The sequence below is a fragment of the Mastomys coucha genome, unplaced genomic scaffold (genome assembly GCF_008632895.1).
Source record: "Mastomys coucha isolate ucsf_1 unplaced genomic scaffold, UCSF_Mcou_1 pScaffold1, whole genome shotgun sequence".
In the NCBI taxonomy this organism is placed as follows: Eukaryota; Metazoa; Chordata; class Mammalia; order Rodentia; family Muridae; genus Mastomys; species Mastomys coucha.
Window position 1 is genome coordinate 18,056,710 of NW_022196891.1, and position 15,744 is coordinate 18,072,453.

Sequence of the window (15,744 nt, forward strand, 5' to 3'; positions counted from 1 at the left end):
GTCCTGAACTCTCTAGGGTGATGAGCAGCATCTCCTGACCAGTGACACCAACAACTCTCCTTCTTTGGAGTTGTGACCCTCCAAACTGCTGCAGATACTCACAGGTACCCTCTAGAGACAAAGTAGTCCACAATCAAGAATTGCCCCAAATTCTTGCCATGCCATTCATCTGGCGGTCTGTAGATAGTGAACCGCTGAGTAGATTACAGAGCCTGCAGATGATCCCATTCAGAAAGGAAATGGGACAACCTGAGGAAATGTGTTTAGAAGCGAGGGCCTGGAACAGACAGGTACCAATGTTAATCGTGGCTGCGTGTTATGTCACTGTCAGGATGTTAACCGTGGTTGCCTGTTGTGGCACTGTCAGGATGCCTCTTCACCCCCATTTCCCAAAATGTCTCCAACAGATGGAAAAGAAGAAGCAGGAGAACAAGATGAGAAGGGACCAGTTGAACGATCAGTACTTGGAGCTCCTGGAAAAGCAGCGGCTCTACTTCAAGACTGTGAAAGAGTTCAAAGAGGTGAGAGGGTGTGGGCCAAAACCAAATGCACGTTCAACTCAGCTCAAGGTGCCCTTAAGCCTGGCGCTGGGGCCGGGGAGATGGCGTTGCCAGGAAGGTGTTTGCTGTAAAAGCGGGAGGACTTGAGATTGATCCTCAGAACTAACAGGAGGAAAAAAACCAAAAGGCAACAGAATGGTGCCCACTTGAGTCCCAGCACTGGGGAGGAGGAGGAGGCTGGAGGACCTCTGGGACTTGTTGGCCAGCCCTGTCAGCCTTCTACCCCATGAGCAAGATGGTTTAGTGAGTGTCTTAGTCAGGGTTTCTATTCCTCTCCTTGGACGCTGGGCACCACTGGCAGGGAGTGGGACCAGTGGCATCCCTCAGTGATGGCCCTCAACATGGTTAGTCACAGAGCTCATATAGCCTCTCATCGAGTCTTCTGTGCATTTAGTTCTTAAGGCTGAGACTTCTTGGCATGTTTGCTGTGAGAACCAGTGTGTCACCTGCTGTGTATACCAGGGCTGCCATGCTCACATCTTAGGGTACGGTCTCCCAGGTCCCTTCTCTCTTACCCTCCCAAGCAGACTGGCAGATATGTATCTGCTTTCTGCTTCTGTCCCCTTGGAGAATTTCGAAAGTTCTGTCTGTAGGAAAGACAGTGCCCGGTCTCCTGCCTTTAGTCCAGAGGCTTCATCATATCTATCAACACAGAAGATCAGTAGGCCACTGTGTTGGTGGCTTTGTGACTTGTCAGAAAACAGCTAGGAGGCAGCAGATGTAGTTCCATTGGTGGAGTACCTGCCTGGCAATCCAGAACATGGGAATTGATCCCCAACACACTGTGGTTCTCATACTTACTCTGGAGGGGAGGCAAGCGGACCAGATTCAGGGTCATGTTTGGCTTTTTAGTCAGTTCAGGACCAACCTGGGCCACGTGAAACTCTGTCTCAAGTCTCAAAAAAAAAAAAAAAAAGCAAAAACAAAACAAACCATCCAAAATAAAAAACCAAGACTGGGGAAAGGATGGACCCCTTTAGAGATCCCCACGTGAGTTGTGAGCCCCAGGACTAACCGTCTCTGCTTCTCTCTGCTTTTCTAGGAGGGCCGGAAGAATGAGCTATTACTGTCCAAGATCAAAGCCAAGGCCTCCTGAAAACGCCATCTCCATATCTGTATGTCACTGATAGTTTTTTAATGACGTGTACAGACTACAGGATCTTGACATGGTTCTGCAGATGATGGCAGAGAGATTCCAGGAAGATTCATTTCAGTTCTCTAGTTGGATGTTTTCTTTCTCCTACGTGTTTCATTTCGCCTCTCCTGGCTGCGGCTGGTGGACTCCGAGTAACACCATGTGTGGATAACACACAGAGCCCTACAAAGAACCGTGGGCAGTGCCCACTCACTCTGCCCATTCAACTTCTATTTCTTCAGTGACACTGCGTTTATGAAGGTACCTGGATGTGTGCGAGCCCTGAGCATTATGTTCAGCAAGTATTGAGCAACTGCTAAGAAGTAAGCCCTGAAGTAAATGTAGCAGAACTGCCCCTGCCCTTCTGGCATCTAGCAGGGGCTCAGAGAACAGATACAGCCCTCCTGTTCCCCAAGAGCTTGTCCCCTGAAATGTTTCAGAAGGCTGCTGGATGAGCAGCCAGCCCGTTCACCTACCGTTGTGCCTTTTGTTCTGGCTTGTCACAGTAAGTAAGGACTCTAGAGCAGAGCAATTAGCCCACAGGTGTCGAGACAGAAGAGGCAGGGTTCAGGTAGACTAGAGTCCACCCATTTGTATGTGAAGAGTGATACTAAGTGCCCACGATGGGCTTTGGCAACAGGAACCCTTGGTCTGGAGGCACGCTTCTCAGGTACTTGCTCTGGTGTGGCGTGCCCTCATGCTGCATATGATCAAGGACAACAGTGAGGGTGGCTCCTGTGTAACTCCTTTAACTGCACACAGCCCAGGCTCACTTGATGGAAATGCACTTTTCATTGAGGACACTTCAACAAGAATTGAAGCTCTCCATATCCAGATGGGCCTGTCCTTGTTGGAAGTGTCGTATCCCATGTTCTTGCACTGTCAGGATTTCAATGAAGATGAAGATGTATCCGTTCTTGAGTACTGTCAGGTCCCACAAGGGGAAAGACCGTGGGTACTGTGCATGGAGGAAAAGAAGGTAGTAGTAACAGGGGCATGAAGGTTCCAGGGAGCAAACTGCACCTGAGCCGAAGGGAGCAGGATGTAAGCGAGACGGGGAAGGAGGGCCTCTGTAACACCTAAAAGGTTGGCTTCAGCCTCTGGACATGAGCAGACCAAGGCAATGACAGAGCACCCCCAAGCCCCCAGGTATCAGGAACCGAGCAGCTGGGCCATGCTAGGTAAACCCCAGTTTGAGGTTTGTGCTCCCTTCTGCATGAACTTAGCATGCACATGAACTGAACAGCAGGTTGGGACCATTAAACAGAAGCAGGTGGGGCACTGGGCAGGCACAGAAGCACTTCTCAATTTTAATTTCCTAAAGTATGATTAAGAGGCATGAGGCATGCATGCTGCTAGGAAAGAAGAGGTGCTGGGGCTCAGATGGTGGAGTGCTGGCCTAGGTTCCATCCCTAACATCACATAAATAGACACGGTAGCTCTCACACTTGTGATAGAGGCAGGAGGATCAGGACATCGAGTGTATCCTAGGCTAAACAGTGCCCTGGAAACCAGCCTGGCCTACGTAAACTCTGTCTCCCACCACAAAAGAAAAGCCGGTGCAGGCATAACAAGACCATCAGTTGCTAAGCCAGGCCACAGAGCTGTGGTGAGGTGGGTAGGAACAGCAGTACCTAAAGCGCCACTGCCCTGTGCCAGCATCACATGGACACTCCTCCTAGTGAGCCACATGTGCGCTCTACCCCCACGGGGACCTGCGTGGTCAAGGGAGCATCGGGAAAAGACTCCACTGAAATAAACACTGTAAAATAATAATAATGAAAATCAAGTAGCTCTTGAGGGGGAAGACAACCATGTTAGAACTATCCCAATCCAGAGGACAGGAGCATCTGTATGTGTCATCTTGGGAAGACGCTCTTCCACCCAGGACTTTGGCTAATGTCAGGCTTTGAACAGAGGCGTAGGGAGGGAAGTGGGAGCAGGTCAGGTTCAGGGTCAGTGGAGTCCCCTGTCTATGTCTGGGAAAGGTATGGAATAACTGATCTAAAGCAACTATGACTGGTTTTGGAAAAGGGACCCTTTATTTGGTGCTTTTTCTAGAGAGTTTCTTTTGGTGTGGTTGTAGGCATGATCAACTTACAGGCTACCTGTAGCCGAGGATGGCTGTGAATGTGGCCCAACACAAAATTGCAAAGTAATTTAGAACACAGATATTTTCCATCTCTTATTTTTTGTAAACTCCATTACACTGTGTACTCTGTAAACTTGTAGATGGCAGTGTCGTGTTGTAAAATCATAAGGTTGGTCACTCCTGGTAGAGAGAGATTGGGTTGGTGACTCTTGGTAGAGAGAGGTTGGTGGATCCTTTGTCCCACTCCTTAATCCACAAGGCCTAATAGAGATGATTGAGAGGTTCCTGTTACTCGTCCCACAGTACCAGGTTCGACCTCCCTCCTGAGGAGCAGGCAGCAGATCTAAACAGAATGAGGTGATTGACCCGAACCTCTCTCTGACTCCAGTGCTCTCTCTCGTCTTGCCTGGTGGGTTGGTATTACAGTCTGCAAGTCCATAGCTCGGTAAGACTGTTGCTGGCACCGTCACCCCAGCTGCCTGTGCAGCGACATTTGACACTGTGAAAGCTAGCCAGCAGAGGAGAGGCTTCGAGCTCAGACCCAGCCTGATTTCTCTGTCCTACATTCAAAGTATGTGGTATCTAAAGCAGTAATGCCTCCCTGTCGGGTTCTGGTAAGCACTGGTGAGCAGTGGCTAGCCCTTGAGGCTAGGCTGTGCTAGTCTTTGAATTAGACCACAGAAGCCAGCCCTGAGAACCCTACATTGGCATCAGACATCCCGGAACATAGAGAGCACCTTCATCGGTAATTCCAGCATGAAGTGGGTTGCACAATCTGACATTATCAGGGGCTGAGGGGACTCCCTGAGACCCCCCTGGTCATTTCAGAATCCACGTGGAGGCTGGTGGAAGGGAGGGGCCTCCCAGGGCAGTGTCTTCTGTACCCAGACATGGTATAGCATTGTGTTCAGAGCCTGCTGGCTTTCGCCAGAATTGTAAGATGGCGGGGAAGCATCGGTAGGTGACTCTTTTTTTTTTCAGTGTGTCCTTTAAGAGAAACCAGATTCAGAGCAGAGAGCTTGTTCACAGGACTGGCTCGCAGCACCATGCATTCTTAGGACCAGCCGCTAGGTCATGTGCTTTTCATGAAGTTCCCGAGGATGCTCTGGTGGAGACCAAGCTTGGAGCACCTGCGAGCAGGGTGAGACTGAGGTGATTGATGGTGGAAGATCTGGGAGGATGCAGGGACATTCTGCTTCTTCATGCTCAGGGGTCAGTCAGCCAGCACCACAGGGGCAGTGGCGAGTGCTACAGAATATCTGCCAACCTGCATCCAAAGGCGCTTCTGTAATGAAGCAGAGCCCATGTCGGGCGTAAGCTCCTGCTAGCCTGGCCTTCTGGATCCGATTCAGGAACAGTGGAGACACAGGCACTGCTCACCAGGAAAGCCTTTCCTTCTCCAGACTCTTTCTGGGAGCCCTCTCAGAGCTTTGAGCAGAGCATGGGGCAGGCCTTCCAACAGCTCTCTTCCTACCTCCCAAGGTGCCGTTCCTATCCTTTGTCACTTTGGCAAGCTCTTGTCTTTCTGTCTTGAATGTGTAGAAACTACGTAAAGGGGTGTCTGATGCGCCCAGCCTGACCTGCAGCCGCTCCACGCCTCCCTTCTGCCAAGCCCCTTGGTTCTGTCTTGCCTGTTCTCCAGGTGATGGATAGTCAGTTTAAAGGAGCTGGGCATCCTAGCAGTAACTTCCTACAGGGACTTTGGCTCGTGAAGGTTCGGGCAGTTGAACTGAATTATGCTCTGAGAAGTACCATCAGAAAGTTTTTTTATGCTGTGTTTGTTCATTGCTGGGGCTGGTCACTAAGACACGGAAGACCCTAATACAGAGCAGTGCAATGAAGAGCCCGGTAACATGGATGATGGATTGTCTGTTGCAGCTGAGCATGGCCAGAGGAAGAGCCTTCCGAGATGCAGCTTAAAGCAGGTGGCAGTGGGCCCAAATGCTGTGTAAAAAGTAATGGAGGGCCAGGGAGACGTCTCGGTCGCTAAAGCGTGAGGACCTGAGCTAGGATCCCCAGCATCAGAGCCACACGTAGCAGCAGTGTGCTCTTGTATTCTCAGCCCCAGAGAGGCAGAGACGAAAGGATTCCTGGGGCTCACCGACCAGCCTGTGTCCTACAATGAAAATGACATCCGAGTTGACCTCTGACCTTCACATGCACAGGCACACACATCCCCATTTACATAAAGGAACATGCATATAAAAAAAATAATGCATGTTTTCCTTCTCAGAATCACTATAAGGTTGTGAGCGGGGCTTTAGTGCCTCATCCGCAGTGTGTTTGACACCATAGGGAGTCACTGCTTCTGTATCCTCATCAGCCTGTATCAATTTCCCAGACAGCCAAGCTTAACCTCCATTGACACTCTCCTTGTGTGTCTGTCCTAATGACACATGTCACTGCTTAATGTCCCTGATCCTTTGCAAAGTCTACATCTTCCCTCTTTGGAATGTGGAAGGGCAGTAGAAGCAGGGACCCTCCCCACCTCGCTGTGGTTCATCAGACAGAACATTGCACTTGGTTAAGTTGGCTCCCCAAACTGTTATCTTTGCATCCTAAAGTAGCAAAATCTAGATCTAACCTAGTCTACGCTCAGGTTTAAACAGACTGTCAGTTCTAGTCAGCAGCACTAGAGAAGCCCTCTAAAGCGTGTGTTCATTAGTCGGTAACCTCGAAGGATGGAACAGAAAAAGAGTTTTCTAGACGTTTCCAGGCTTTAACTATGGTAAGACCACCTCTTGGAGATGTGCAGTATTGCAGCAGGGAAGACATTAATGTCAAATAGGATCATGAGTGTGTTCTTCCTTCAGACGTGGTAGGTGGATCTTAGCCACGTGATTGGAGAAAACGGGTGGTGCTGCAGAGCTGTGGGTAGCAGCGCACCATGCAGTACATGGCAGAGCTACAAGCCTACAGCCTCCTTGGAGGACAGTTGAATAGCATCACGAATCTAATTGTACCGCCTTTTGAACCAGCAGTGCCACACGTAGGAACTTTTCTTATGTATAGAAGCTTTTATTAAAGTAACATTTGTAATAACAAAAGGTTTGAAACTACCATTAATTCAGAACAGAGGTGGAAAAATCCTGGCCCATCTCTACAATGGGACATTTTGCAGACACTTAGAAGAATAGCCCTGCTCTGTGTACTGCCGAGGAGCAAGCGGTCAAGGGATCTTGGAGCCACATGGTTAAGTGGGGGAAGAAAACATGCATGAACATGCATGAAGTGCAAGTGTTTGGGATAGAGATGAATACATGTAGGTGTGTGGATGCGTATGTGTGCGTGCACATATTCATACACAGGCCTGTGATACGTCTGCTTGCCGGTCCCCAGACTGTCTCTGAGAAGTGACACAGTAGCCTGGCAACCTCAGTTGCCGCCTGAAAGAGGGTGGAAATGACTTTTCACCGTTTGCCTTTTGTACTCTGGAATTTTGTACCGTGTACATGCATTATCTACTCAAAAATAAATAGTTTTTGAAGTTTAATTTGGTTTCATTTAAGAACAATCACGGGAGAAGATTCCACTTCCACTTGTCTGTCTTCTTTCTTTTTTTATTTTGGGGGAAGGAGTGGTGGGTACGTGGTATTGAGACAACCGGCCTCAAACTCTGTCTAGCAAGGGTGAGTTTGACCTGATCCTCTGGCTCTACCTCCCCAGTGCTAGGATTATGGGTATGTGTCGCCACACCCAGTTTATACAGAATTAGGATTGAACACAGGGCTTCTTGCAGAATAGGCAAACAGTCTAACAATTGAGCTACATCCCCAGCACCCCCTCCCTCATCAACCTGGTTCCCCCCACCCCTCCCAGGGGGAGGGGCTTGTGTGGTGAGGTTTTCTAAGACAGGGTTTATCTGTGTAGCCCCGGTTGCCTGGAACTCACTCTGTAGTCCATGCTGGCCACAAATCAAGGATCCAGGTGCCTCTGCCTCAGAGTACCAGGATTAAGGCATACGCCACCACACCCAGCTAATCTGTTTTCTTAACAAACTCAAAGCTCTGGAGTCAGAAGTAGTGTGGTGGCTATTTTTGAATGTTAACTTGGCCACATCTGGAATTAACTGAAACCCAAATGACTGGGCACACTTGAGAGAGAAATTAAATCACTTGAGGTAGGAAGACCCACTTTTAATCCAGATCTTTGAGGTGGGAAAATAAGCCTTATCCAGATCTTTTAAAGTGGAAAACTCCGCCGTTAATTTGGGCCTCACCTTCTGCTGTCAGCCTATAGAGTGGACACGCAAGAAAAAAAGACCTCTCCCCTCCCCACCCCTTCTAGTTCCCTGTCGTCGCCTGCTTGCTCTCACTGGCAAGTCCATTCTTTCACTGGCATTAGAACCTACCTCTGTGGGACTCTGTTATATACTGAGGATCAGATGAGACATCCAGCCTCATGGGCTGAACAACTGATTCTTGGACTTTCCATTCATAGGCAGCCATCATTGTTGGATTAGCTGTAGTTTATTCTAATCCCCTATACATATATATAGCCTCTGAGGCTAATCCTTCATTGTAGCGCAGGACCCAGGACCCAAGCAAATGAAGCCAGCTGCTTGTTTTAGCCACTCTGAAGGGATGGTCACATTTGGGAGAACTTTGAAGGAACTGGGAATGCTGATTTTGTTCTTTTGTATGTTCAACAGAGGAATGAGCTGAAGCTACTCTAGGGTTATCTGTACCCCATGAGAATCATATTACAACCTCCCTGCTATGTACAGAAGATAGGAACAATACCTCTATGTACAGAAGATAGGAACAATACCTCTGAGCAATTAGCATCCTCTCGTGGCCATACCCATTTCACCTGGAACCTTCTGTGTGTGGTCTCTCCTACCCCACTAACTTGCCAGCTCTTCTTGTTAGTTTTTATTGTCCAACTGGACACAAGCTTAGAGTCTCACCTGGAAAGAGGAAGCTTCAAATGGAGAATTGTCTCAGATTGGCCCGAGGCTATTGATCTGGGAAGGCCTGGCCAACCGTGGGTGTCACCGTCCCTAGGCCAGTGTCTCTGGTCTGTATACAAAACTAGCTGAACATGAGCCAAAGAGGAACCAATAAGCAATGTTCCTCTGTACTTTCTGCCCCAGCTCCTGCCCTGACTTCCCTCAGAAAAGCATGTTAACCGAGTATAAGCTGAATTACCAAGTGAAAGCTGAACTCTGCTTCATCCAACTGCAGTGCATTAGTTATTTTTATTGAGGCCGTGATTAAATATCTGACAAAAGCAACTTCAGGAAGGAAGTCACTGTTATAATTGTCTCGTGTCACTGTTCCAAGGGATGCAGTCCATTACGGTGGGAAAGCATAGCAATAGGAACTTTAGAAGTGTTTGGTCACATTGAACCCACTGTCAAAAAGCATAGAAAGAGGGATCCTAGCTCATTGGATGATGTCATCCATACTCAGGGTGGGTTTCCCCACCTCTGTTAAACTAATCTAGAGACTCCCTCTCTTAAAATTCCTAGAGCTGTCTTTCCATGGTTCTGAATCCTATCAAGCTAGCAATCTACATTAACCTTTGCATCCCCAGGAAAGGAATTACAACTACTGGTAAAATATTATTTAAGAGTGATTATATGTCTTGTGTGTACACGTGTGAACATGTATGAGTATACATGTGTGCTCGCAGATTCCTTTGTACCAGGAAAGGACATTAGATACCCCTGGAGGTGGAGTTACGGACATATGTCAGCTGTTGGCTAGATATGGAACTCGGATCCTCTCCAAGAGCAGCAATCACTCTTAACTTCTGACCATCTCCAGCCCAAATGCTTTCTAAGGTAAAAATCATTCTAAGGTAGGGGAATCCTCAACTTGGTCAGCTTATTTGTAAACAGATGTCCAAAACATTTGTGACCTCTTGGGGGACACTGCTAATACATATCCATCAAAGTCAAGATTCCTGGCCATATCAATAAGAGGGGCATCAAGAGAGCGCCTGCTCCTGTTTCTTCCAGTGGTAGAAGGAAAGACAGAGTTGGAGTAGCTTTGGCCATTCTGAGACTGAACAACAAAACATCTTGACATGGAGCTTGACCCAGTAAAAAGATGAGAATCCAGGATTCCTGGAAGTGTGGTAAGATTCTGAACCAGCTTGGAGACTATTTGCCTCAGTGAGGATCTTCAATTGTTATTGACACATTCAACCGACCATGTCAAGCACAGACAAGAGAACCTGCCTTCCGGAGGGACTGCAGTGGGGTGAAGGCACGCAAGAACGTGAATCCATCAGCTTGCTTCAATACACTAGTTAAAGCAAGGAAGAAGGATTCCAGAGTGGTGGGCTTGATGGCATCTGCATGGTTACACCGAGAAGCTAGGGAAGGCCTCAGCCACTAACCAGGGACAGTCTCAGTGGAAACCTGGGTGACAATTCCAAGCAGACAGAAGAGTGAGCAAAAGGACACATGCCCAGGTGAGTTTGAAGACCTGTGTGGGGAACCATTGGAGGGTTTTTGAGAGGGAAGACACTCTAATGGGGCTCCCTCTGGAATTGATGGACTGTAGGAAGGGAAGGGAAGATTCAGGTGGTCTGATTACAAGACTACTATAATAGTGACTTTTATTCACCTGATATAATTGTCTTGGGCCAGAAGCATTCATGAAGCCAAAAAGACCACCAAGGAGCCATTTGTGATGCAATCACATTAGGGTCTCTTTATTACAAACTTCGGTTCTCCTCCAACCCAACCTTGACACAGTAGGATGGGAAGGCGGAACGGCCTCGAACCCTCAGCAGGACAAAAAGTTTTATAGGAAATGGGAGCAAGTGGCTATGTCAAGTGAGACAGTCTCACTGAGGGACATAGTACTAAATAACGAAAAAGCAAACCTGCCACATGTTGAGTGTAACAAATGATCAGTAATACCTAAAATACATTTAGGGCTTGGCAGGGTTTCCGCCTAGTGCAGACATGGAGTACAATTCACTAGTAATGTCTGTTATGTCCTGTAGAAGGTATGGACGTGCTTGCCAAACAGTTGCCAACCTCCCTGAGAACTCTTCAACATTCAAGGCCCAAGGGTATGACTTTTTGGATTGTCATTAGCTGGCTGTGGGCTGCAGGAGAGAAGTTCCCCAGGTCTCTGGTAAAAGGATTACAGATCCTCTTTCTCTTCCGAGGTCTTCCCTTTCATCGCCCCAGCCCTTCTTATCTCTGCTTAGTAAAGAGGCTCTTGAAGGCATTGTTGTAATTCTTATTAAAGGCGGTGTAAATCAAGGGGTTGAAGAACGAATTTGAATACCCGAGCCACAGGAATACGCTCTTCCAGATGGGTGGCAGGCTGCAGGCACAGAGCGGGCTGATGAGCTCCGTCAGGAAGAAGGGGATCCAACACAGCACAAACACGCCAATCAAGATCCCGACCATCATGGCTGCTCGCTTCTCCTTCTGCTCCCGCCACGAGTCTCCGCTTGTCTGGAAGGTCACCGTGGCTCTGCAACGCGCCGTGAACACCATCTCAGACTCCTGAGGTATTATTTCCTTTGCCTTGAAACAAAGGAAATGCAGAATTAAAATAACAGAACAGGGGAATTAAGCTGAATTGAAAAAAATAGAGTCAGTGATTCTCAGTTCTGTCAGAGAATTGAGGTCACATGGCTCAGGTGCTGTTTAAAAGATAGAACACAATGAATCCAGAGACTCACGGCTGAGGGGAGCAGGCAGGAACCAGGGCACAAGGGCAGAAAATTGTAAATATGACTGGCAAGGTGCCGGAAGCTCAATGTGGACACATCTGGATGCTAAAATCTCCAGATGTGGCTCTGCATGTAATAATGTGTTTGCTATGCAAGATGAGGACCAGAGTTGATCCCTAGAACCCATCTGAAAATCTCAGGCATGGTGACATATGCTTGTAGTGGGGAGTGCTGGGGAGGTGGAGACAGGAGGATCTCTGTGGCTCACTGTCCATCCAGTCTAGCCAAACTGGTGGGTTCCAGGGTCAGTGAGAGACCCTGTTTCCAAAAAAAAAAAAAAAACAAGGTGAAGAAGACTGGGGAGGGGGGTGGCTCAGTAGTTCAGATGATGGCTCAGAAGTACAACCCTGAAGATTACAGTTCAGTTGCCAGTATCCTACATGTGCCTGCAACATCAGATCTGAGGGGGTGGAGACAGAAGGATTGCTGAGACTGCGGCTTCCAGCCTAGCTGAGAAAATATGAGGCCCAGGCTCAGGGAGAGACCCTGCCTTAAAGGAACAGATCTAATAGAGGATGCCTGATACCTGCATCTTGTATCTACACACAGACATGGGTACACATGCTCTCGCACAGACACGCACACACACATCCATCATTTTAAGCAACAAGGTGGAAAGTGACTACAAAAGAAACTTAACCTCAACCTTTGGCCTCCACATATACATGGGCTCACACACTCACAAACCAGAATGCCACAGGAGGAACGAAGGGAAGGAAGTGGGGAGTGAAATATTTATATATATATAAATATATATATATATAATATTTATATATATATATATGTATATATATATATATATATATGGGGTGTGTGTGTGTGTGATGGTTCAGTTGTCAACATGAGGTAATCCACAATTACTTGGGAAGAGAATCTCAATGCTGAATTGTCTAGATAACATTGTCCTGTAGGCATGTCTGTGAGTGATTGTCCTTATGACATTAAATGACATGGGAAGACCCATCACACTTCAGGCAGTACTAGTTTTGAGTCCTAGACTGTGAGAGTAGAGGAAGTGAGTGGCTTAGGAGTAAGCATGCACTCACTCACTTCTCTCTGCTCTTGACTGAAGACGTGATATACCCACTTGTTTTAAGTTCCTTGCTTTTGTCTTAATTTTCCCCGCTATGATATACTGGGACCCAGCATTGGAAGCTAAAATAACCTGTTTCTCTCTGTAGCTTGTTTGTTTGTTTATTATGTATACAGTGTTCTGTCCGCATGTATGCATGTCTGCAGGTCAGAAGAGGGCACCAGATCTCATTATAGATGTGATTGCTGGGAAATGAACTCAGGACTGCTGGAAGAGCAGACAGTACTCTTAACCTCTGAGCCATCTCTCCATTCCTCTGAAGTTGCTTTTTTTGTGTGTGTGTTTTTTTTTGGGGGGGTGTATTTTCTGAAATTAATAGAAATGAAATTAAGATATGTAGTCATCTGATCTGTGACATGGGAGCAAAGATAATACAATGGATAAAGGTGTTTTAAACAAGTGCAGTTGTAACAATGAAACATCCTCTCCACCTTCATAAAACAAACTACAAAATAGATCACATGAAAAATAAAGTCCTAGGAAATAGTTTGGGAGAAAATCAAGATAATTTTGGATTCATGGGGATTTTTTTTATATCATCGATCATTAAGGAAAGAATCAATGTGCTACACATCAATGCGTTAAAGTTCTCTGCTCTCTGGTAAACACTGTCAAGAATATAAAAAGATAGTCTGAGGAAAAAAAAATAATTCCAAGAAAACAAATCAGCAAGTAAAAGGCCATTATCTAAAATATACAAATATTTTTAAAACTCATGAATGTGAGCTGGGCTGAGGAGAGGGTGCCATGAGCAAAGTACTTGCCTGCATGTATGGACCCGAGTACACATTCCCCAGAACCCACAGAAATGTCAGGTAGGCATGGAGATGGGTCTGTACTTCCAGCTCGGGCAAAAATGGACCATATTCCCCGGGCAAGCTGGAGAGCAAAGGCCAGCTGAATCCCTCAGCTGGAGAGCCTGCCCAGCTAATGGATGGAGAAATGTCGCAGTGGTTAAGTGCACTTGCTACTCCTGCAGAGGATCTGATTTGGTTCACCTATTTCAGGTGGTTCATTCTAACTCCAGTTCCAGGAAATCCATTACCCTCTGCTGACCTTCTTGGGCACTGCACACACATGTGTATACCTAACACATAGGATTTAATGGTTTTTTTATTTAAGTTTTATTGCATTATAGTGAGAAAAGATACATAATTTCAATTTATCTAAATCTGTAAACATTAAAAAACATTTTCAGTAAATAGGATTACATCACATTCTTCTTTCCCTTTTTGTACCCCAGATCCTCCCAGAGACCCCCCTTCAATACCTGCCATACCTTTTGGGGTTTATTTTATCATATTCTTTAAAATTTATAAAATGCTGTAACAATAAAAAATGAGTATTATAAAAGGTGTTAGTTATAAAACAACCATTAATTGAACAGCCTTTTTTTTTTTTTTTTTTTTTTTTTTTTTTTTTTTTTTTTTTTTTTTTTTTTTTTTTTTTTTTTTTTTGGTTTTTGGTTTTTGGTTTTTCCAGACAGGGCTTCTCTGTGTAGCCCTAGCTGTCCTGGAACTCTGTAGACCAGGCTGGCCTCGAACTCAGAAATCCGTCTGCCTCTGCCTCCCAAGTGCTGGGATTAAAGGCATGTGCCAACACCGCCCGGCTTGAACAGTCTTATGTAGATGCTTGTCTACAGCAATACTGAAAATACATACGTTTTTCTCAGTATAAATTTTAAGTAATTCCAAATATATTCTGTATGATATTTTAAGATAATATATCACTATTAGTTTTTTTAATGAGCATAAATAGATAAAGTCTTTTTGTTTGTTTTGGTTTTAGTAGAGCTTAAAATCGTGGCTCTTACTGTGGTACAAACCCAAAATAAGAACAATTTTTAGACATTGGAGTTCATTGTAATAAGGCTGTACTTTAATGACCCACACATCACCAAAGGATTTTACCTCCATAGTAACTAAGCTAAGAGTTGACAGTTCTGCTGTGCCAAGGAATGAATTGTAGGTAAAATTTTTGGATACAGATTTTCTGCTATAGTCGAAGCTATTTGACTTGAGTGATTGTCTTCATTTTCAGCCCACAGAGAACAGATTACATTCATTTAAGAAATGGTGTGTGTATTAAGATGGTCTATCCGTGAAATCATTCAACTGTTTCAATGAACAATGGTTCTGCTTGGAGGGTGGCACAGACATTAGGTGAGGGTAAGATTCTGGTTCATTGGCTGTCATGATTTTGAAAAGCATTCATCTCAGAGAAAGAGTAACTTATAAAAAATCATTTTCTTCAAACTTGATACAATAATTATAAATATCAAGCAAAGTATTCAGTCTCACTCTTTGTTGTTCTCTTAAAAGCCACCTCCCAAATTAATTGTCTATGTTTCTTTTGGCAGTATAAATAATTTTGAAATATGTAAGCTGTTCTGAAAGCCATAGTATAGTGTAAAAACATCAAATAAACAATCCTACTAAAAGAGAGGCTGAGATAGGAGAAGCATGATTTCAAGACCATTATGTGGTACACAGCAAGACACTGTCACATACAAACAAGCAAAGTGTATATGGATTGTACAATATTACACCTATTTTTTCAATTACCAATTAGAGAGGCCATTGGATGACAGTCAACAAATTTCTAATTCCTCATATTTTTTTAATTTCAATCAATTAGAATTTATTGGTAATATTAATTTTTCATACTAGGAGATATTAAGGAAAAGTGATTGTTTCTTCCTGTAATTTTTGTTGTTAGAGGTGGAATTGTTTGTGTGGGCTTGTTGAAAGATTACTTTCTTGCTTCTTCTAGGGTGTAGTTTTGCTCCTTGTGTTGGTGTTTTCCATCTATTATCCTTTGTAGAGCTGGATTTGTGGAAAGATATTGTGTAAATTTGGTTTTGTCATGGAATATCTTGTTTTCTCCATCTATGGTAATTGAGAGTTTTGTTGGTTATAGTAGCCTGGGCTGGCATTTGTGTTCTCATAGGGTCTGTATGTAGTCTCTGGTGAGAAGTCTGGTGTAATTCTGATAGGCCTACCTTTATATGTTACTTGACTTTTCCCCTTACTTCTTTTAATATTCTTTCCTTGTTTTGTGAATTTGGTGTTTTGATTACTATGTGATGGGAGGAATTTCTTTCCTGGTCCAGTCTATTTGGAGTTCTGTAGGCTTCTTGTATGTTCACGGGCATCTC

At 45.4% G+C, this 15,744-nt stretch overlaps 2 protein-coding genes across 3 annotated transcripts in view; one reads left to right on the forward strand and one right to left on the reverse strand.

Annotated features, from left to right (window-relative positions):
* The window catches only part of Ccdc93 (coiled-coil domain containing 93), a 74,147-nt gene extending 66,867 nt beyond the window's left edge, over positions 1 to 7,280 (forward strand). The window contains exons 23-24 of one of the 2 annotated variants that reach the window (XM_031380803.1): positions 408 to 521; positions 1,603 to 7,280. In XM_031380803.1, the coding sequence (XP_031236663.1) occupies positions 408 to 521; positions 1,603 to 1,656 (168 nt within the window). In that variant the 3' untranslated portion in view covers positions 1,657 to 7,280. The remainder of the gene's footprint in view (positions 1 to 407; positions 522 to 1,602) is intronic. The other variant, XM_031380811.1, reaches the window with a different exon arrangement.
* Positions 7,281 to 10,438: 3,158 nt separating this feature from the next.
* LOC116070006 (5-hydroxytryptamine receptor 5B) overlaps positions 10,439 to 15,744 on the reverse strand; it is a 25,293-nt gene continuing 19,987 nt past the window's right edge. Inside the window, exon 2 of the mRNA XM_031341099.1 lies at positions 10,439 to 11,285. Within this exon, the coding sequence (XP_031196959.1) occupies positions 10,947 to 11,285 (339 nt within the window). The 3' untranslated portion in view covers positions 10,439 to 10,946. The remainder of the gene's footprint in view (positions 11,286 to 15,744) is intronic.